The sequence below is a fragment of the Maylandia zebra genome, linkage group LG13 (genome assembly GCF_041146795.1).
Source record: "Maylandia zebra isolate NMK-2024a linkage group LG13, Mzebra_GT3a, whole genome shotgun sequence".
Taxonomy (NCBI): domain Eukaryota; kingdom Metazoa; phylum Chordata; class Actinopteri; order Cichliformes; family Cichlidae; genus Maylandia; species Maylandia zebra.
The window spans coordinates 32,382,881-32,405,786 of NC_135179.1; the positions used below are offsets into that span (position 1 = coordinate 32,382,881).

At 42.8% G+C, this 22,906-nt stretch overlaps 1 protein-coding gene across 3 annotated transcripts in view; it reads right to left on the bottom strand.

Moving 5' to 3' along the window:
* The window catches only part of birc6 (baculoviral IAP repeat containing 6), a 130,424-nt gene that overhangs the window by 68,984 nt on the left and 38,534 nt on the right, over positions 1-22,906 (bottom strand). The window contains exons 11-44 of one of the 3 annotated variants that reach the window (XM_004574403.4): positions 22,419-22,568; positions 22,106-22,331; positions 20,931-21,091; positions 20,621-20,752; positions 20,320-20,451; positions 19,745-19,911; positions 19,235-19,368; positions 18,937-19,098; positions 18,682-18,813; positions 18,186-18,283; positions 17,938-18,085; positions 17,692-17,825; positions 16,704-16,850; positions 16,432-16,619; positions 15,525-15,836; positions 15,250-15,349; positions 14,831-15,045; positions 14,486-14,694; positions 11,769-12,121; positions 11,425-11,644; positions 8,308-8,444; positions 7,957-8,094; positions 6,964-7,091; positions 6,627-6,755; positions 6,163-6,378; positions 5,884-6,067; positions 5,080-5,283; positions 4,527-4,660; positions 3,688-3,841; positions 3,457-3,573; positions 3,188-3,348; positions 2,617-2,743; positions 2,403-2,513; positions 35-293 (exon numbers count right to left, since the gene is read on the bottom strand). In XM_004574403.4, the coding sequence (XP_004574460.1) occupies positions 35-293; positions 2,403-2,513; positions 2,617-2,743; positions 3,188-3,348; positions 3,457-3,573; positions 3,688-3,841; positions 4,527-4,660; positions 5,080-5,283; positions 5,884-6,067; positions 6,163-6,378; positions 6,627-6,755; positions 6,964-7,091; positions 7,957-8,094; positions 8,308-8,444; positions 11,425-11,644; positions 11,769-12,121; positions 14,486-14,694; positions 14,831-15,045; positions 15,250-15,349; positions 15,525-15,836; positions 16,432-16,619; positions 16,704-16,850; positions 17,692-17,825; positions 17,938-18,085; positions 18,186-18,283; positions 18,682-18,813; positions 18,937-19,098; positions 19,235-19,368; positions 19,745-19,911; positions 20,320-20,451; positions 20,621-20,752; positions 20,931-21,091; positions 22,106-22,331; positions 22,419-22,568 (5,719 nt within the window). Of the gene's footprint in view, positions 1-34; positions 294-2,402; positions 2,514-2,616; positions 2,744-3,187; positions 3,349-3,456; positions 3,574-3,687; positions 3,842-4,526; positions 4,661-5,079; positions 5,284-5,883; positions 6,068-6,162; positions 6,379-6,626; positions 6,759-6,963; positions 7,092-7,956; positions 8,095-8,307; positions 8,445-11,424; positions 11,645-11,768; positions 12,122-14,485; positions 14,695-14,830; positions 15,046-15,249; positions 15,350-15,524; positions 15,837-16,431; positions 16,620-16,703; positions 16,851-17,691; positions 17,826-17,937; positions 18,086-18,185; positions 18,284-18,681; positions 18,814-18,936; positions 19,099-19,234; positions 19,369-19,744; positions 19,912-20,319; positions 20,452-20,620; positions 20,753-20,930; positions 21,092-22,105; positions 22,332-22,418; positions 22,569-22,906 lie in introns of all 3 variants that reach the window. The other 2 variants (XM_004574404.4, XM_004574402.4) reach the window with 2 other exon arrangements.

A 22,906-nucleotide genomic window follows, 5' to 3' on the forward strand; every position in this document is an offset into this window, starting at 1 on the left:
ATGTACACTAACAACTAAAAAAGTGAAAATGTACCTCTCAGTAGACAAGATGTGCATGAGTTTGAGCAGGAACTCGCTGAACATCTGTGGACATGTGGAGGACAGGTGAACCTGCAGGCGGCTCAGGAACTCGTGCATGGCCTGGGTGGCAGTTGGTCCCACCTGAGAGCTGTGTTGGCTTGTCCCATTGGTGCTGCTGCCAGACAGGAAGCGCACCAAGACATGGATCAGGTTGGGATCAGACACCATCTGCTGAGCTGTGCTTTCCTGAGAGCTCATCCCGTTGTTGGAGACTAGAATTTCAGAAGTTTTTTTTTTTAAACAAAATAGTAATAATAATAATAATAATAAAAGCAGGTTATGGTAATCTAGACAACTGGGGGGTCAGCTGAACTTTTTTTAGGTTTATGAAGACATTTCATGTCTTACTCAAATGATAGAGAGTCACAGGTATTTAATCCCTAGTGAGCTGTTCCCTTTGACATAGTCCTGAGGGTCACTGACCCACTTTTGATCATGCGAGTCAACACATTAGAGCCAAGATGTTAAAAAAACAAAACAAAAAAAAAACGACAAGGGATAGCAAGACTCCATTGCATGCAGGTGGCTGATAGCCGTTGTTGTAAGCCACCTACAATGCAATGGTTCAACAAGGATCATGTTAAGATGTATGTAACCTACTGCGCAAGTGTCGGGGGCATGGCTACGCGCAGGCATGAATGGGGGAGTAGAAGTTTAGAGGGTTGGCTTTTCGGTGGTGGTGCAAAGGAAGGTGACCATTTAAGTTGGAGTTTGAATGTCAACTGTGAGATTATTGGACTAACAGTCATTCACAGTGGACGGCCCCAACGGTTGTGGGACTATTAAGCCACCAGGAATGGCTCGGCAGGAGGTGGACTGACTAAGCCAGCCACTTCCACACCATTCAGCGCCACATACTGTCTATAGCAGGACACAGTGACACAGGTAGACAGTTGCTTGAGCGAACCGTGTCATTAAAATCTGGAAATATGGGTAGGCAGCTTTTGACCATTGTTGGCTCTGAGGGAAAACGCCTGTGAATCATTCCACTTTCTGAGGCGGATGCAGAAAACAGGAAACATGTTGTCATGGCTGGTACAGCTCATCCTCTAACATACCATGCATATTCAGGCCGATGCCCAGCATGTCATCCTGCTGAGTGGTTAACTCAGACTGAGGTTGGCCAGTGCTCTTGCACAGTTCGTCTCTCACTTGGGAAACTCATCAACATACATCATGTGGTCATCTATTTGCTGGGGCATCGACTGGCATCAATTGCTTAATCTGATATCATCTGACTCAGATGAAGCATGTTCCCTAAATTTGGAGAGGAGAGGGTCAATCCATGTTATAGCCATCTTTCAAGCAGTTTATCCACAAACGTCACCCATCTTTTCAGAACCAAATGTGGGACATGGCGGCAAAAGTCACAAACTATGGGCTCAGCCAATCCACCCTAGTGTGGACAATCCCCAGGCAAACAGGGTACACCTTATCATGGAAAGTGAAACCACACACCTGAGGAAAGGGGTGAACACAACATTTTTGCTTTGCTTGCTTGGATTTGATACTCATATCAAAACGCAAAGCAAGAAACAATGCTCAGGAAACCTTCAACATTAGTGCTGCTGAAGGAGCCCACATTCCAACCGGGCAGTGATGGCTAACAACAATGAAGGCTACCTTAAAGTTGGTAGACAACAGAGCTAACTAACAGTAGCTAGCTAGCCCGACTCAGCAGAGGTGTTGTTACCGTGATGAAGAGTGTACAAACTGAGGAATGACTGTGATAGGACTATAGATGTCCAAGAGGGTCGCACATATGTCATTACAGGTCACCTGCCTTGAACGTGTCAACAGAGTTGTCTTAAGCCAGGACATGTGTGGGGTTGATATGTGCTGAACGAGTGAAATGACTGAAAAGAAACGCGGGTGCACTATAAAAAGGTGGATTAGTTTGGATTTTTTAACATTTTTTCATAAACATGAAAACAGAAACATACAAGAATGCTTAAACGGGGGCGACTGTTGTTCAGGTGGTTGGGAAGCTCATCTGTAACCGGAAGGTTGCCGGTTCGATCCACCTCTGTCCTGGTTGTTGTGTCCTTGGGCAAGACACTTTACCCTACCGCCTACTGGTGTTGGCCAGAGGGGCCGATGGTGCGATATGGCTACAACTGTGGTCTGCCTGGACCAGTGTGTGAATGTGAGAGTGAACGAATAGTGGAATTGCACAGCGCTTTGGGTGCCTAGAAAAGCACTATATAAATGCAATCCATTATTAAACAACTTTCTCAATGATACCCCTTGCAGAGTCATTTGAAAATAATGTGAAAAGAAAATCCACTGGTAAACAAACCAGTGAAGAGCCGAGTACTGACCGCAAGCTGGCATATTAGTCATCAGAGTGAGAGAGTGCAGAACCAGACACCATGTTCTCAGGGAAGTGTTGGGGTACCACGCCAGCACGGTTAGGAAACTGCTGATGGATGCTGAACACAGACACAAACACAAAAAAGAACAATATAAAGCAATGTAACCATATATAAACTCCATACAGCTCCAAATTAGAGAGCGGAGTAGAAAAGCCCTAACCTTGGTTGAGCGGGATGGTGGGCACTCGGCTGGCATTGAACAGAAAGATGTCAGACCCGCTCTCCTCGCTGCCCCCAGAACAAGTGTTCAGACTGAGCGTTAGCCAGAGCTGCAGCAGGGATTCCAGCTGAGAGTGGAGAAAATAACATTTAGTGTCTGTGGGTGTTCCCTTACTCTTCTTTATCGAAGTCATACATACAAAATTCTGCAGTGGTCACCACTTATATTTAAAAATAAGTCCTTTCAGAAGAGTCCAACCAATAAAATCACTTTTCTGTCAGTATATTCCAGATGTTCAATTTACAAGGTTTAATAAATACAGCACAGTACAGTGTGGTTGTTCAAGTGCAGACATGTTTCAGAAGGGAAAAAAGAGGTTTGTTTAATCTTTTAAGTTACAAGTTAGATATTATACTTCAAATTTACTCTAAAAGAAGTTAAAGTAGAGCATTGGACTAAACAGCAGGTAAGAGTAATTGATCTTGTGGGTCCAATGACTTTGTACTCCTGAGTACTAAGCATCTGAATCAAAGCATCTTAAACTGTGATTCCAGTTAGTGGCTGTTCTGACCTGTACATGGTGGACCAGCAGCATGGAGAAGAGCTTGTTGAAGCAGGCACTCAGAATTGGGATGGATGAGGGCTGGACTATCAGGCTGCTGTTTGGGGGAGAGCCTCCACTATGGAGAGCTCTGAGCAGGGAGTCATCAGTCCCATTGGAAGACTGGCTCACTATAAGCACAACAGAAAATCAGTATCAGACCATCAGCACAAGTCCAACACTGGAACACTGGAAAGAATGTGTGCTTCACTTCACTTTTAAACTGTTACTTCATTTACCTGTGGATGAACTGGAAGTGAGTGCTTGTAGAATGGAGTCCGCTTGTAGAGTTGCCATCATTTTTAGCATCAGCTCAGCCTGCTGCTCCAGGCCCACTTCTAGTCGGGCATCCAGTGCTGTGAAACAGAGGCAGAAGCTCAAAAAGTGGCATGGAAAGAATGCAGAAAATGTGTTCAGGTCCATATTGGAGAAAAAAAACCCCTAAAAGATAAAATTAGGCCTCTCCTCACCCTGTGACACGGACACTGACAGACCCTGCGACCCTGGCTTTTCAGCAACAACTGGAGGTTTGGACACTGGGATACCAACCCCCCCAATGTATGGGTTGTACCCATATGTGCCATAGTCAGCACCCCAGTAGTCATACCACGTGCTGCTGATGGGCTAAAGATGAACATGAGAAAGGGGATGGTAAATGTAAGGACATCAACTGTCTGCAGACAGAATTCATTTCTACATTTGCTTTTGAATCTTTTTTAGTTTTCCACAGCAAACATAACCTTAATAATTACATCAAGTTCAAAGTAGTCAAATGAAGGCAGAAGAATTACTTTGAAAACGTCATTTGCAATGAGTTCGTTTTCTGTGATGCTTTAGATCACTTAGCTAACAAACATAGCTTGTTACTCTTTTCAGGTTGTTTGATCTTACAGCAACATTAGTTTATAGCTTAACTGTGATTTTAAGCAAGAGAAAAAAGTCCTTTATTTCAGGTTTAACAACAACATGTTTTTCTGAACATAGGCTACTGCCTGTCTTTCTTTCTGGTATGAGTTTGAGTAAATGAATCACTGCATTTGCTTGCAGCTGGAAAAGGGTGCTGCGAAAACGGCGCTTTTAGTTTTTCTGTTGACTGTTTCTCCTAGCTTCAACCAACATTACTAACAAACTTACTCATGGGCAAATAAATAAATAAATAGCTCTTGTAAAAACGATCTGTGAAAGGCCCAGCCTATCATCGATGGCCAATAAATTAGTCCAATCACCCAACCTTAGTGAGTGTCACTGCATTAATTTCCAGTAGAGACATGACAGAAAGAATGAAAGTAGCTTGTTATCATGCACATACCTTAAACACTTTGGCAGCAAGTGGATCTTTTTCCAAATCAATATCTAAAGGATCAATATCAACATCCATCAGGTCTTGTAGCAAGTCAAAGTCTATGTCTTTATCTTTTTCCAAAGATGACAGAGGTGGAGCACCTTTGGATAGTGAAAACAGCTTTAATATTGCCAAGCACGCACATTACAAAAACATACAAGCAAGAAAATCTCTCACATCTGTAGACAATTTTAACCCCAATCCAGCTAAAACTGTAGTCTTGTATGGGAGTAGTTTTTTTTAGCTAGGTCACTGCATTTAGCCTTGCTGAATATAGTTGCCTGCTCACCCTGTGAGGTAAACTGGCACAAGGAAAAATAAAATACACACTGAAATTGTGCAAAAATTAAAGGCCTAAAACTGGCTGGAACTATGCCTGAACTGCTCACTCCAATTCATAATAGCTACAAATAATAACAACACACTGTGAGAAAAAACAATAAACATGTCACTCAAGTCAGTGTAAGTGTGTGTGTGTGTGTGTGTGGGGGGGGGGTGTTATAGAGGGCTACCCACGCACTTTGGAATACTGAGGAGGTCCCGGTAGTACCTGCGATGATATCAGGCACAAGGGCCTCATCAATGCTCTCTACCAGGGGGATGGGTGCTGGCTGGGACAGCGAGTCCTCCGAATCTGCTCCCGCAGAGGAGGACGATGTCCCGGCTTCCTCACACACCACCACCTCATCCATGACATCTAGAGAGCCTGGAGACAGCAGTTCACCTGAGAAGAATACATGTTCAAGTACACCAGACATGCACCGACTTAATGAAGATGAAGTTGTTAAAGGACACCAAACATGAAACAGAAAATCTGAATAACAAGTCTAATTTTTACATCAATAACAATAAGAAAATTTACAATCCATGTGCTTAATGTGCCTCATTATATTCTATATTATTGCTTTGATAAAAGCTTGTGAAATGTGCTCTGTAAACATTGTACAACCACACCAGTGGCTCTGTGAAAATGGTACAATGTCAAAACTAAAGTAAAAAAATGTTACAGTTGGAAAAAGTTAGAGACAAAAAAAGAAAAGGACCCTGTTGAAACAAATATGTGCACCAAAGTCTGCACACCACGTTTTTTGCTCAAGCTAATGTGAGAACATACAAATATAATTCCCCAACTTTCAAAGAGATTAAAAAAACAACAACAATTGGTACAATAATCTGCTCTAAAGCCAAATTGAAACTCCAGCAACAACAATGTGCCAAACTAAATGTTCAGCTTCACACAAGATTTAATATGTCACCCGCTCGCCTCACAAACAGTGCGTTTTAATCAGATTCAAACAAATGTAACGCTAAGCTGAAAACACACCAGCCAGAATGTCCTGTAGCATACACGTGAGGGAATATTGTGCCCAGGCGCCTCCCCAGGAGATGTCCCCCCGGTTAAAATCCGTTCCCACAAGCAAGAGAAGCAGGCGTTCTAGCTGCTGCTCAGACACCACTTCGCACAAGTGGATTGTGGGCCTTGTGGCGTTGGCTATCCTAGCCAGGACCTAAACAAATAAGATAAATATTTGTAGTTTTAGACTGTCAAATTTGTGTATATATATTCCCAGTGTTAGATTAACTCCCAGTGTTAGATAAATACTTTGCAGACAAAGAGCAGCAGATCAGCATGGCAGGTGAAATCCATGGAGAGGAGAAAGAGGGCCAGCTTCTGCACCACAGAGATACAGCGTTCATGAGATAAAGTGAAGGGCAGAGGTTCTACTTCTGGGGCTTCTTTGGCTGTTGTGGACTCTGTATCCAATGTGGAACGGGGCCATTCAGCTGTCCGCCGCAGACGGATCAGGTCTTTAAAGTGCTGAAAAAGGAAAAAATTAACAAGTTGTAGTATTGAAAATTAATCTCCGTGATGCACAGAATTGGGATGAGACAAAAGGGTGATATTCACAGGTGGAGTAGGTACTGGAACAGGAGAACAGGAGGTTTGCCCTCAGCAAGCTACTGAAATAATCACTGACTAATCAACTAATCAAAGAAGAAATGGCAGATTTAGTTGCAGCCCTCCTTCACAGCCTAATCTTTTTGAGTGTGTGGTGAGCTGCTCACCTTGGATGTAGCTTGTTTCAGCTTGGCTTGTTCCACCAACAGTTTGTAGGAGGAGCCTTTGTTGCTCTGGATCTTCTCCTTCTCGATCTGCTCCACCAGAGCCTTCTGTTTTGCTTTCAATAGATTTAGCTGCTGCAATGAAAAGGCCACAATAAGTTTATGTACTGTAAAAGTATCACTCCAGAAATATCTACTTGTTGGATGCATTCCAATATAGGAAACAATCCCTAACCTGATTCTAACAAATGCAAATTTCAAATCAAGTTTTAATTAACCACTTAAAAATTGAGAAAAACAAATATGAAGGTGTGCTGCTTTTGAAATGGGACACATTTACCTGCTTGTGATGGACAAGTTGCTTACGGATTTTGCGTGAGTACAGGCGATCCAGGCTGCTGCTGCCTTTGGCTGACCTGCTGGAGTTCTGAGACTGGAGGCTGTTATTTATGAAACTCCACTGAATACCTGCAGGACAAAAAAATACAGCACATTAATGAAGGTAACACAAGACTGACAAACAACTAAGGAGTATGACGTACAATCAAACAGCTTAATTCCAAATGATTTAGCTGAGTTTGAGGACTGCGACAAACATCTTTAGCATACAGTGCAGTTTGATTGTAACCATTTCCAATCATATGTAAAAGATGTATGTTTGCATTGATGTCATTTAATGTGCAGCTGAGTTAGCAAGATCTTGTTAATCATCATCCATTTGAAGCATAAGCATCAAAGATTTATGGATTTGAGACTTTTTTCAACAAAGTCCAATCACTAAGTAAAGAGTAAAAATCCTGACCACTTTTTCTCTTTAGTTATTCAGATACCATCTTTCTACCTATATTTAGGAACTACCTTAATAAGCAGTCATTGCTAAATGTTTAACCATAATTTTGTTTTGTGCTCTCTTGCAGTTGTAGACTTCTAAATTGGAGAATGAAAAAAAAAGCAATTGCATTGTGTCATCTAATTGCGTAGTGAGTAAAAATGTTGATATTCTGCCAACCACTTCATGCAAGCGTTGTCTGAGCCTTTTATATGTGCAATATTTTATATTCTATTTATATCTATTCAGTTCCTCACTGAGTTGATATTCATAAAGATTACTATTAAGCTTCTGCTGTTTGGTAATTGATACCCTTTCAAAGCTATCAATGAATTAACAGCAAAACTGCAATCAGCAACTGGTCAGTGACAATCAACATCTGTTTATGTTTTGTTTCAATTTCACAATTTCCAGTGCCTATAGATTAAAAAAAGAAAAAGAAAATTAAAAAAAAACAAAAAACATTTACACATATCAGGGAAATGTAGAATGCAGGTATTTTACCTGTTACAGGTCTTTCCCGCTCTTTCCCTCCCAGGTGCTTCTTCCCTCCTGAGGCCTCATCTTCGATACTTGCTACATAGTCCAACAGTCTGGAGACCAACATCACTACCCAGCTGATCATGGGAATATCCAAAACACCTGTTTAATTTTTACAAAAACAAACAAACAAACAAAAAATCAACTTCATTTCAAACACACTCTTGTATCCCACTTTTGAACAAACCAGTCTGTTTAAAAATAAATAAATCTGACTACATAATAATTAACACTGACTTTAACTCTATCTGTAACTTCTACTAACTCAAGTTAACATATCAGGTGCTGCAAAGACGCTATTCTCAGTTGCTTTACCTTCAGTTCTGCGCTGAGCGGCAGCTTGTGGCTGCTGCAGTGGAGACAGGAGGCTGTCCAGGAGATTCAGAAGGCCTTCCAAAACACCGCTGTTACTTAGGGATCTTTGGCCAATGCATGACAGGAGCATGAATACCCTAACATGAATACAGATTAAGCATACTGCAGTTAGTATCCACAGCATCCATAAGACCTGAAAGCTAAGTTTGATGTCTCCAGAAGAACAAGCCAAACGACGTGCTACATAATTTGTGCTTCTGCATCTCCATGTATGAGTAGACAAATCTAAGCAGCCAAAAGACTGAGAGGGCACTTTACTGTGCTGCAGTGAAATACTTTTGCAGTTTTTAGACTTGCCTCAGCATAGTAACCAGAGAAAAGGCAACACTAAAAGCCAAGCATCTATGATCCAAGCTGTGACAATAAATGACATGAAAATTAAGTACAATTCCCTTTAAAAACAAAATACACCTACAAGCATAATAACATGGCTGGAAGAGTTACATGTTCAGGATATGCATGGCTTCATGATAGTCTTTGGTGTATTCCATATTCTTTGCAGTTTGTGCCCTGATGTTGATTGTTTTGAGTGTTCTCTGTTTGTTCACATAGCCATGCAAGTCTTTGTGAGACTGTTCATTGCTTGTATAAATTATTTGATGGCGAACTTCTTACTGGTCCCCATCATCATGTGCGACTCCCTATTGGATATTGTTAGTCTCTGTGCTTCAGGAGCCGAAGTTAGAACTAAACATCAGCTAGTTTGTGGATTTGTTTATTTTAAACAAACAAACAAAAACAAAAAACAAACCCTAAGGTTATGTGTATAACCCCAGTTCTCTGAGTAGCATAGTACAGTGAGTGTCTCACTATGGGAAGGCCTCCTGTGTGACCTCATCAGAAGCTCAAATACCTTTACGTCTTTACAGGCTGGCTAAGTGACGCCCATGTCATGAGGGGCTAGTGCATCAGATGTCATTCAAAGCAAGTCCACCTCTTCCTTGCTTCCATAGAAGGCGGGTGGTCTGGTGAAACACTAACTCATGCTACTCAAGAGAACCGGGGTTATATACATAACCTGAAGTTCTCTTTGATAGCATTTGTTTCGTGTCTCACTATAGGAGGAAGACTAACTCCCAGATTGACAGACATGCCTGCTGAGAAGACAACTGTCACCAATAGCACTTCACAGGGGAGAAGCTCCCACCTGGGAAGACAGAGGACTGAATGCACCAGGTTAGGCGCTGTTACATCTAGCCTGTAAAACCTAGCAAATGTGTGAGGTGAGGCCCACCATGCAGCTGCACACACCTCCTGGATAGAAACTCCCTTAAAGAGAGCCCATGAGGTTGCCAGACCTCTAGTGGGGCAAGAGGCTGAAGACCCCTGCTAGTGAAGGCCAGGGCAATTGCTCCTACTATCCAATAGGAAAGGCGCTGTTTATACACAGGATTTCCCATATGTGGGAATCTGAGGTGAAAGGCGTGGGTAAAAGGCCAGCAGTTCTACAGAGGAACATGTGCCAAGAACCTTTGGGATAAAGGCAAGGTTGACCTTCATATAGAGTTGTCTTCAAGGACAGAAATGTTAACTCAAACCTGTTCCAGGGATTCAAAAGGGAAACAAGAGAATGCAGCTCTAAGCACCACTTTTCAAACACACGCCACGCTCTAGAACAGTGACTAGCGTCGATAACACTGTGGGGAAGCCCCACAGTGTTCAGGTTAAACTACTCACATAGAGCTAGCCTCTCTAGGTGGGGATGGAATATTTCCCCCCATGCAAGAGACAGGAGGTCTCTGCGCAGCAGCTGAAAAATCTCCACCAGCCAGTGCTTCCCTGGGCAGTGTGGGGCTATCAGGATGACAACGTGACCATTCTCTCTCGCTCTGGGCAGAGTTGGAGAAATGAGGGCATAGAGGAGGGTTCTTGGAGATTGTGAGCCACAGCATCCATCCCCAGTGGAGCTTTCTAATCGTGCAGGGGGGAAAAAACAAAACAAAACAAAAAAAAACAAAAAACAAAAAAAACGGGACACTGAGCATTCTCCAAGTCCACAGTCGCCTGATCGAATTGCAGCCAGATCTGCTTCACCACCTCGGGTGAAGCTTCCAGTCTCCACACAGTGAGTTGCCCCTAGAGAGAAGATCTGCTCCAAAGTTCAAGATCCATGGCATGCGAGTTGCTCTCAGAGACAGCAGGTGAACACTGCTCCAGACCATCAGTCTGTGTGCCAGTGTGTGTAACTTGGGGCACTGTCTGTTGATGTAGGCCACAAATGTGGAATTGTCCGATCTCAATGAAACATGATGACCTCTATGCCAAGGCAGAAAATGTTTTAGCGACAGGTGAACTGCCAGCAGTTCCAGACAGTTTATGTGGGTAGAGTACATGTGAGAGCCCCATCCCTCATTCACTGCTCTGCCTTTGTTAGTGCCACCCTAGCCAACTACATACCACATGTTGCCATATACTTTTTTGATTGGTCAACATGGTACACTTTAACACCAATAGGGAAGGGGTGTTTTTTTTCTTTTCCTTTCTTTTTGCTCTGCAAGCGGAGAATTCTTGCTATAGCACTGTAGTTAGAAAACACTGTTTCTACCATTTCTTCCAGGAGTAAATACCACTGTTTTATTCAGAAAAATACACCGCATGTATTTTTTATCATAACTCTGGGTTTACATGGCCGATCAACAATTATAAATTCATATACAGTCCACACATCCACACTTTTGAAATGAAGAATCTGGGTCGTTGCATCTTGTTGCTGTGTCATCTTAAATTGGTCATGTGATTTGGACGTGCCAGCGTATCCATCGACTGCAGAGGGTTAAACAACTCTATGGTGGGAGAGGTTGGTTTTGATTTGGTTTATGTTTCCTTTCCTTTCCTTTCCTTTCCTTCTTTCTTTTTTTTTTTTTAACCGTTCATTAGAAGTCAACATTTTGATACAAACCAATGTGTAATGTCATGATTAGATTTTCCTGTGGGACTGAAAAATTATTTTATTTTTCATTAAAAACCCTACCTTTTTTCATTATTTATTATTATTATTTATTGAATTTCACATTAATCTAAAATGTTGTGACTATATGGAATCTGATAGTTCTTTACCTGTCCTGGGGAAAGATGAGCAGCTGTTCAGAGTTGTAGAGCTCCTGCAGTACATTAGAGAGGAACTGGCCCCACCAGCGCTCGCCTCCACAAAGCTGCACCAGCAGCAGGCCGGCATGAAGTCGGATCTTGGGCGTCCCACTGATGCAAAGATGTTTGAAGAGCTCCTCACAGGCCTTGGCATGGAATGTGCTCTGGAGCACCGAGGGGACAGAATGGCCTAAAAATACCCATAAAAATGAATCAATCATGTGTAACAGCGTTTCAATCCACACGTTACTAACAAAGTCATCTGTGAAATGTACAACTTCACTAAAAAGCAGATCCAGCAGAGTTCAGCTCACCATTATTAGAATGCAGCAGGCTGAGCAGTGTGTCCAGCAAGTAGCGGATGATGGTTCTCAGTTGCTCTGTGGAGGAGTTGTGAACTAGCTCCTTTGCTTCCGGAGCCCCAGCTGCTGAGAGTGACTTGCGGCTGGTACCCAGTGATACACGCAACCGCTGAACCGCATGGTGAGCCAGGTTAAGCTGTAGCTGCAGCTGGATGCAGTCCTGGTAGGCTGAGAAAACACGCTGATCTTCCTCAACAACCTTATCTGGTTTTCTTAAGAAGTACTGGGCATTGTTGGCGCTGTTGAGAGGTGGCAGGTCGATGTTCTGCAGAAGAGTCTCTAGCCGATGGCAAGCTAGATTATACCTGGTAAATAAATACAAAATTGGAAAATTCACAACACCACCAAAAAATTTACAAACTTCTTTTGCAGATGGTAAATGGTAAATGGCCTGTATTTATATAGCGCTTTTCTAGTCCCTAAGGACCCCAAAGCGCTTTACATATCCAGTCATCCACCCATTCACACACACATTCACACACTGGTGATGGCAAGCTACATTGTAGCCACAGCCACCCTGGGGCGCACTGACAGAGGCGAGGCTGCCGGACACTGGCGCCACCGGGCCCTCTGACCACCACCAGTAGGGAACGGGTGAAGTGTCTTGCCCAAGGACACAACGACCGAGACTATCCAAGCCGGGGCTCGAACCGGCAACCTTCCGATTACAAGGCGAACTCCCAACTCTTGAGCCACGATCGCCCCTCAGATGAAATCACTACATTATTTAAGTTATCCCAGGTGGACCTTTGTCAAAACTGGAAAGGCACCTAAAGAAAGCTCCAGCCGATCCAGGAGAGAAGGACAACCGCTGCCCAAGCGAACCCTGTAGTGATCCCATATGTGTCAGGAGTATCGGAGCAATTGAGACACATTTTTTCTAAACACCGGGTCTCTGTGGCTTTTAAACCCCAAAACACGCTGCGCCAAAAATTGGTCCACCCCAAGGATCGGGTCCCCCGAGACAAACAGAGTAACATAGTGTACGCTGTTAAGTGCAGGAGGATTGTCAGGATTTATACATCAGGGAAACCAAACAACCTCTGGCGAAGCGGACGGCACAACACAGAAGAGCTACCTCGTCAGGCTAGTGGACACTCTTTCAAAGATGAGGATGTACACATCCTGGACAGGGAGGAACGCTGGTTTGAGCGCGGAGTCAAGGAGGCCATTTACGTGAAAAGGGAAAGACCATCTCTGAATTGAGGAGGGGGCTTAAGGGTACAGCTTTCGCCATCTTACAATGCTATGATTGCAGCCATTCCCCAACTCTGTGAATGGTACTCATGGCCATTGATCAGTGGTCTTTGATCAGTGGGTTTTGGTCAGTGGTTGTTGATCAATGGTCATGAGAATTTGCATATTAAGATTAAGGAACTGACCTCCCAGCCCATTGTTCCTTCAGTGGGCTGGGTTCAGTCATTGTGTAAATGTACTGTTTATAAGATTGGGGAAACCTGCAGTCAGCTGAGACTGAAGAAGTCACTTGGATGAGTGACGAAACGTTTCTCCCACAAAATGCTACGTCCAGATGAGAAGAATCAACTTTTGGATATTTAAGTTCAGTTTTACTAAACATAGTCAGGCCTAATTACTGGCAGACCTGTTGAATCAAGAAACCACTTAAATAGAACCCATCTGACAAATTGAAGCAGACCATGATCTAATGAAACAAAATCACTGATGTCTATCAGTCTGAAAAGGGCCAAAAGCCATTTCTTAAGCCTTGGAACTTCACTGAACCACAGTCAGATCCATTATACACAAATGGAGAAAACTCTGAACAGTGGTGAAGCTGGTGAGGCTGCTCTGCTGCCTCAGCACCTGGAAGACTTGCTGTGGTAAATGGGACCATGAATTCTGCTGTCTGGTTATGATCTCAAGCTGAAGCGTACTCGGGTTTCACAGCAGGACAATGGTCCAAAAGACACCAGCAAGTCCACCTTTGAATGGCTTAAGAAAAACAAAATGAAGACTTTGGAGTGGACTAGTCAGAGTCTTGACCCAGAATTCAATTGAGATTCTGTGGCATGACCTTAAAAGGGGGGTTCATGCTTGAAAATCCTCCAATGTGGCTGAATTACAACTATTCTGCAAAGATGAGTGGGCCAAAATTCCTCCACAGTGCGGTAAAAGACTCTTTGGGAGTTACTGTGAACACCTGATTGCAGCTGTTGCTGCTAGGGTAACCAACCAGCTCCCCTTAATAATAATAAACTTCATTTGGAAACTGAATTTTGTGTTTATTTGTGTTATCATTATCTAATAATTAAGTTTGTTTGATGATCTGAAACCTTGTGATACACGTAGTGATATAAAAAGTGTGATATACAATATACACAAACATTAGGAGATCAGGAAGAGGTCAAACTCTTTTTCACGACATTGTAGTGCTTTATACATGTCTTGTTTAACCATTTCCATCTAGCATTCACACACATTAACACTGTGATAAACACATCGGGAGCAACTTAAGGTTCAGTATCTTGCTCAAAGATATTTGGCATGCAGGCTGGAGTAGCCAGGAATCAACTCACTGACCTTTCAATTAGGAGATGACCTGCTCAACCTCCTGAGCCACAGACACCACCAAATATCTCAAGTCTGTTCAATGAAGCTATAGTCAAACTCAAATGAGGCATCTGTATCTGCTTTACTTCCTGTCTCACCTGCACTGGATGTCCTCCTGCAAAGCCACCATCATGGTCAGGTGTTGATCCACATCTGGCTGACTGGCAGCTTCGCTCTCTCCCCGAAGAGGATCATGCATCAGCTTCAGTTCACTCTCCCAAGGCAGGATATAAGTGTGGCCATAGTAGAAGCCCAGTGGAATCTTAGCACGAGCATTGGTGCTGCCATAGCGCCCAATCACAGTGATCTGAGAATATGAGGCAGCCCACAATAGCAGTATTACATCCATCATTGCGGCAGATTTTTAACTCAACAAAGAAATTTAAAACATCACGTAAGCCAACCCACAACTCTGCCCCAAAGTAAAACAGAGAGAAACAGACCTTCATGAACCTGCAAACAGGTGGTGGCAGCAGGTCATGCAGAATGAGGGAGTGGGTGCTGATGTCTGTGGCCACCACCAGCCTGCGGCCATCCACCTCCTCACCCAGAGTCCAGATGTCTATGGACAGAGAGGCCAGGTCGCCACAGGTGGGGATCAGAGCATCCGTCAGCAAAACAGGACGGCCAAAGTCCAAAGTTACAAAACGGCGAGCTCCTGGGAGGAAAAACATAGCACACTCATGAGCAAGCTCAGTTTATTTTCCACAAATATTTAATTTGACGGTATTTCCTAACGTAATTAGCAACAAATGAAACATGATTAAAACTTTCAGAAAGTTTCAGAATCTTCCAGTCTTAAAATATTGACATTTAAGCACTAGGTTAGGTGGTCAATATGGAATAGTCCTACATGACATACCCGAGTGCATCCGCTCTATGATGATTGACTGATGTGGAGGAGGCTGCAGGAAGTGAGATGCCTGGGAAATGGCCAAAGCCAGACCACTGCCCATTGGGCTCTGAGGCAGAAAGAGAGACATTTCTCATTTTACTGCAAAGCAATCTATCAAGTTAGATAAATCTATCTAGATCTAAAATCATTTGTTGAAAGTGATATATGCAGCAATAGCTATATAAATATCCCAATGACTCAGGGATAAATAGCCACAAAGCATGGAGCTACTTGTTACTAACTGGTTTGGCTTTCTGTGTGTTCTTGTGTGCAGCCAGGTTGACAGGCCCAGGGTCCATCATGGAACCAGGGAACAGGTGAGCCAGCTCAGCACTGAAGGCTGCAGAAACCACCTCATTGGGGGGTGTGAGAGGAGGGGTCATGAAGAGGGGTGTGGTTTTAGGTGTTGGGGGGATGACGTCAGAAGGATGAATGAAAAAGCCTGGCGCGGAGGAAGAGTTTGAAGGCACAGAGTTGTGTATAGGTCCCACGCCTGAGGCAGCAGCTGCTGCTGCTGAGGTGGTCTGATGCAGCTTAGCCTCCAGCTTGGCCTTCTGTTTACAGCATACAAAGAATATTACAGCCACAGGATAAAAACACTAGATTTGTATTAGAGCAACATGGCAAACTTTAGAGAAATCCAAAACTGGAAAAAGCTTTCAGCATTTCTTGTCTTTTAATTTCTTGGATCTCTTCAGTTTTGTGCAAACATTTAGTGTCCAGTCAGAACATGGTTTCCACAGCCATGAACTGTGGTTAGGTTTTTAAACTGTATCAAGTCCTTGCTACAATAATAGCATTTCTCGGTGGAAGAAATTAACAATCTGTAACATTTGGCTTCATATCCTTTATGAACCTTTGAGACTTTTTCTTACATCATCATGTCATAAAGATTTCTGCTAAATAAGTTTTATAACTTGGTCATTTGGTTCTCAGAAACCAGTGCCAAACAAACTCCTATTTCATCACTTCTCTACCTAGTGTGTGATTATTTACTTTTGAACCATTTCTATTCTGTTCTATTCTATTGTGTTCTAATAGCTAGTCTGTCTTAGGGTAAGAAAATGCTAATATGACCGCACTCCTGTCATTGAGTTTTGTTGAGCTCCTGCAGCTTAAACAGGCCAGATAACTGAACTAGTTCTTCACCTGCTGCTGCAGCTTCAGCAGCTGCTGTTGCTTCTCCTGCAGGACCTGCAGCTGCTGCTCTGCTGACACCATAGCATGAGACAACGACTGGAGAGCCACCTGAGCTGCAGAACTCAGAGCCGTAGAAGCTTCTCCAACCGTTCCCGTTGACAGGCCGCCCACTGTTGGGGTCACACCAAATGTACTCACTGGAAACAAAGAATACAACTTCAAGAAAGGACAGTTCCCATACTAAAACCTCAGCTAAAACCAAGCTAAGATCAAATGGTTACCAGTGAACATGCTGGCGTCATCTCGCTCCACCCGTGTGCCATCACTGGTGGAGATACAAGTAAAGTGCAAAGGTTCCACCTCCAAGAGTCCTGTTAATGCTGTGAAGCTGCCTTCTGCTGCTGCACAGCTGCTCACTTTTCCATTCCCTACGAAACATACAACATTCAAAACTAACTGAAAAAAAATATGCTTAACAAGCATTTGAGTTCCTCCTTTCACCCTTAAAACATAATGCTCTTTTTAATTTTTTCCATAAGCACTTGGTCAGAGTGGGAAAGAAAGATTCCCTTTTAACAAGAAGAAACCCCCAGCAGAACTGGCAAATGGAGGAGCAGCCAGTTGCCGTGGCTTGTTGACGGTGACTGGAGAGGGTGCACACACACACACACACACCAAAAAACCCCACACTTTTTAGTACAGACCTATTGCAGCTTAACTAAGGGAGGACTCAGGGGCACCTTATTCAGCCTCCTTTCAAGTTACCCTGTGGAATTTTATTTCAACAGAAGTGTCTCCACTTGATGGGCTTCAAGGGTTTCTCAGTTTACTAGCTTGCTTTTTTTTGCATAAAGCTTGACTGGAATCTTTCAGGTCCAGTGAAGGTGCAATTTTGGTGTGTGGATGGGTAGACCCACATAAGTTGCAGCTTCAACAGGAAAGGCCAAATCAGAAGTTGCAAAAAGTCTCACTGAAATCTGACAAGCCAAGACAAGTCTGTAGTTTGAAATGATTTATTATATAGTAGATATTATGAAACTGTTCAGTGTATATTTTGCACACTGTACTTTAAAAAGCCCTGCGAGGTAAAAGATGCTTTGAGTTTTTTTCCCCTCTCAACTAGGTGTCAGAGCAGACTTGGTCATTAAAATGTATTTCATTTTCACATTATAGAGCCTTCTTGTGATAAAGGAGAGCAGTGCTTTAAGATCTGCAAGTTCAGGTCAGTGGTCACAGAAAGAAATTCCTGTGAAGTTTTAGTGCTCATACCTGAGAGTATGTCGGAGAGGTCGATCTCATCAGACTGCACTCCGATGCTGCTGTTGAAGGCATTCTTACATGAGGAACCGCTGACCTCCAAGTCAAAGAGCACTGGGTCAAATGGAGAGCTGTACAGTCCGTACCTGGGAACGAATAGATAAACATCCAAGAAAGGGGGATAAAATAAGGTGACGATAAGATGAGAAAAACGTAATTTATGAACCTAGGGTTTAGACTAAAGAGCTATACAGATACCTGGTCTGCAGCAGGGCCTCCAGTGGTGTGAGGCGGTCCTGCAGCTGTCGAGAGATGGCGGTGAGCAGGGAGGCACAAGCAGTGCTGCAGTCTGCCAGGTCCTCCTCCTTCACGTAATTTAACAACACAAAGTACCAGAACACTGAGCCTGGAAGCCCACAGAAGAAAGAGGAGAGGGTAAAACATCAAGTCTGGACAGTCAAGAAACACAGACAAGGGAGAGTGCTAGATGTTGCTCAATCACTCACCACCAGTTGCTGCTGCAGGCAAGTAAGGCATATTGTCCAGCAGAGCCTTCAGAAGGCTCACGCCAAAACCCTGCTGACTTGGTTCTCCTTTCCCATTACTGTAACAAGAAACAAAACTACGTGCTTGTTATTTTATTTAAGTAAACCTAAAAAACAAAACACAAGATACCAAGAGAGAACACATGTCACATTACAAGAAATTAATAACCCCTAATGTAAGCCTTGACTTGTGGTAGAGCCCTCTCACCCTTAAAAACATAATGTTGGCTGACACAACGCATTCAGCAGAGCACCCATTACTTTCTTTTTATGCCGAATGTGAGAAATTAACTGCACACTCTGTCTCTCTTCCCTTTTCAAATAAGTGGACCTGCCTAACAAACAGCATCTTAGCACTCCATCAGTGAACAAGGCCTCTACCTTATGCGTGTTAAGTTGTAAATTTGCCCAATTGTAAAAGAACTGTCTGCATCTTTGGCTCAAACAGGCTTCTTACCTAATGCAAAGTGCAAGAAAGCGAGCACATTTGTGTGCTATACTCCGGCCAGCCTCAAAGAAACACACCCGTACAATATCGGTAAGCCTCGTCCTGGTTTTCACCTGCAGACTCTCCTTTCCTTCTTTTAGGCTAAAAACAGGACACAAAATGCAATATTCCAATTAGTACAATGTGAACGTGATGGTCATGTATAATCTAGAGCCCTTATGGTAATGCTATCTTATATCTGTATGTCTCCAGGTTGACTTCTACCTGCAAGGTCCATTGGAGAAGACCCCAGCCAGCCAGCACAAGATATCTAGGATGAGGCTCTGGGCATGCTCCGTGGCTGGGTCGCCCTCTGTTCGCCGACACAGTGCATCCAGCAGCTTCTCATGGAAGTCTGGGAACTGCAGCATTGCACAGCGTTGGACCCTGAAAACGACAGAGCAGCAGACACAGACCAGCTAACTTGTAAAAAACCACCACAAAAACCATCTAAGCAAAAATGTATCTGTGTTAAATGTTTAACCTGACCACAGTGCCAGCAGCACCTCAGCAGTTATCTGACCTTTCTTTGGGAATTGACGTCTTCTTGAACCTTCTGATTGTGACTGAAACTTCCTGAAGCAGGTCGCATCCTCGCAGGTTTTCTACTTTCTTTGATGGAGCTGAGGTTTCCGTCTTCACTGCGGAGACTTTCTCCTACACACAAAAATAAAAGGTAGCAAATACATGAATGTGGCTTTGTTTGGCATTTGGTAGTTTCACAAAGTCAAGGGTAGACCAGCTGTTCATTTTTTTTGGAATGTTTTTATCTTGGAAAACAAAATGATTGCAAAAACAAGACTTTTCATAGTATAAGAATTATTCAATAGTTCACTTTGGACCAATCAAGTTAACATCTTCTGTTTTTTTCTTTATTTAAAAAATAAATAAACTCTCCACTTTCAGTGGAAACAAATGAGCCGACAGCCTCGGTTGACAAAACATATAGAAACATTACTCTAAACGGGCTGTAACTTGATGAAATCCAACACTTATGTGCCATCTGACTGGCTTAGGAACTGTAATTGTGTACCTTAGAAGCCTGAGCCCTTTGAAGGAGGGTTGACAGTGAGTGCGCTTTGGTGCCCTGAGGCTTGGAACTAGGCATTCTCACCACGGGGCGGGGGTTCTCCTCCGTGCCCTTATCACTTACTGCCTTGATGTGAACCAGGAAAGAGCGGTACTTCCCTCCTGCCATGCCTGCAGCAGAGAGGGATCAACAGGACAATTGTAAAACACTGACACACACCTGTGTAGATGAATATGAACTGCAGGCTATGATCAGGAAGTCATTTCACATCTAACAGTCAGCATTATAACCATCTCACTGAATTGTTTATGTCACGACGATCTAGGAGTTTGACCATGAATTTCCAAATAAAGGGCTTCCAAAGTAGTTTGGAATACTGGTTTGACAAATTAACTTTATTGTCATCATTCCTATATTTACATCAACTTGAAATGAACTGTGTGTTTGGCAGTCTTGATGATCACCAATGCCACTGGAGAAACAAATATTAATTCTAAACCAGTACGAGATTCAGGTGGCTATTGAAACTGCTTTAGTCTGATATACTGAAAATTAAGACCTGGCTATGTGTTTATTACCTTTTACCAGCTTGGGGCTAGTGAGGCTGAGCATACCAGCATGGCCAGAGAGGTCTAGCCCACTGGCCAGCCATACTGGACCACACAGGATGTCCTCCTTGTGGTCTTCCAGGAATGGACACAACATGGAGCCTGCAATAAGCATATGAAACCACAATTTTATGTTTACATACAGTTTATTTACAAAAAGAAAGAAATAATTTCAAAGTCGAATCATCATCTGAAATGAAAGGTTCTAGGTGAGTGATCATCTGCAGGGCAAATAAGTGTTTATAAATTCAAACTGCCTAAAATGTTTGACCTGATGTCTCCTCTATGTCCATGAACTGGATGTCCTCTGTGAAGTCTTGCATTACAGGTTGGCCATTTCTCTCCCCATTTGCATGAAGGACATTGGAAAGAGGGAACGAGATCTGCCTGTCCACAGCTGTTTCTGTTGAAGCGATAAGGAGTAATACTGAGATGTATAAAGTCAGTTCTATCTAGTAAGAATAAAATACATACTAACTGAATGAGAAATGATGAAAACTTCCCCCCAAAAGAAAGCTGCTTTAATCTGAAACACTGCTGGTTAAAAGCAATCATTAATTGTATAAAAACAATGTCCTCACCACTGACTTTGCCCAGCCCAGGTGCTTTGTTTTTAAGCAGAGTGACCTGGATCTGAGGAATGTTGACGATGTTGGCATTCAAGACAAACTTAAAGTCCACATGGCCCACCATGCAGGCCTTGGGCAGCACCAGTTCAAACACATGCTCATCCCAGCTAGAGCTGAAGACAGAACAGAGGTCATCATTATTAAAGAAAGTATTCCTACACGATCACATTATCAACCATTTCAAATATTAAGCATGTCAAGCTACACACTGACTCGTGAGCATACCAGTTGATGGTGAAATGTCTGTAACTCCAGTAGATGAGGAAAGTATGATCAAGATTTCAGATACAAAACAGAAACCAAAAGTAGAATTTGCTGCTCTAGAACTGTTGATTATAGCTGAGATTCAAGTACATATGATTCAAAACATGAGTTATGTCTAAGTGTGACTGGAACATGTGCGAAGACCTGACTAGCAAACAAGACTGACAACTGTTTTGATACATTAGCAGCAGATTCATAAATAAATATTCAAAATGTTGGTTATCAACTGGGAGATGTGTTACTGATACCCGGAACACAGACTGGTGACAACGAGTTGATCCGTACATGTCATTTCTATACGGTTTTGGATTTTCTACCCTGCGTGTCAGCTGGAGTGTACCTGTTGCTAGTGGGCTAGCATACTAAAGCTAAGGGTAAGAGCAAAGGATCTGATGATTTTACACCAACAGCTTCTTTTTTCTGTACATTTTTTTTACTTTAGCACAAACTCAAGTTGACTAAAATTAAAAAGCTTAGCTCGTTAATGCTTTCCCTGTCTGCTTCTCTTGCTCAATCTAACAGTTATCTAAGAGACTAAACTTGGCTCAAATGTTTGCTCCACCTCTCTTGTCTGCTCACTATGTGAGAGGTCCATTTACACTGACAGTAAAAGCAGGGAAGGGAGAAACCAGTACAACAGCACTAGTCGGTACTTAATACATACAAAAAAAGTTAGTATTTTGTTATCTTTGTTGGCAACAGGCAAAGATTTCAAGGAAGAGTGATTCTTAAAGAAAAATCTCCTCACAAACCTGTGGGACTGTGTTTTCTCCTGCAGTCTTTCACTTGTTAGGCAAATTTGCATCCCTACACTATAAAGCCACTAGCTCAGACATAACAGTACAGATAATTAAAACTGCTACCTGTCACTTTGAAGTTTCCAAGTACGTGTGTGCTGGGCTGCATCTCCATGGTGCTGCTGATGAAGGTGCTGTGGGTGGCGTCGCTGTTGTTGCTCCTGCTGCACCTCCACCCAGCACGGGGGAACTGTGGCTGAGAAGCGTGGGGTCAAAGTCTCAAAGCGTGTCAGCTCTACCAGGGACATCAGAATCTCTGTGGTCAGTGGTTGATCTACCAGTAGGTCCACTCCTAAACAAAGGCCAGAACACTTTTTAAGTTACGCATCAAAACTGATGTAGTGAATTACTGACTCAGTGTGTCTAGAGACAGGTCTACCTGTAATCCCGGGGCTAGAAGGGTTAGAGGAGGGTTTGGCCCCCTCAAGCAGCAGTTCAGCCCCTTTAGAAAGGGGGCCATCAATAAACATGTCTCCGTCATCTACATCTTCACACACACCTCCAATTTGAAGGAAATGAAGTTCTCCACCTTCAGGAGAGCAGAAACAAAAAAAACATTAGAAAAAGATACTCTAAAAAGAACCTCCAGTTTTTCAGAAATATTAATCCTTATTCAGGAGATTTTATGTTGTTTCATATAATAAATTCATATTAAATTATTGTTATTTTGTTCTAATAATAAATAAATATAGACACTGGTAGTAATTTCACAGTGAAATTGTTCAGACAAAACAATTCGAAGAACTTCTAAGAAAATTCTAACTGTCATTTAGCAATTTGAAAATTGTCTTAAATAATATGAAAAGGAAACAAAATGGTCTAATTTTTGTCCTGGTAATGCTTCAACTTTTTCATAACATTATGAAA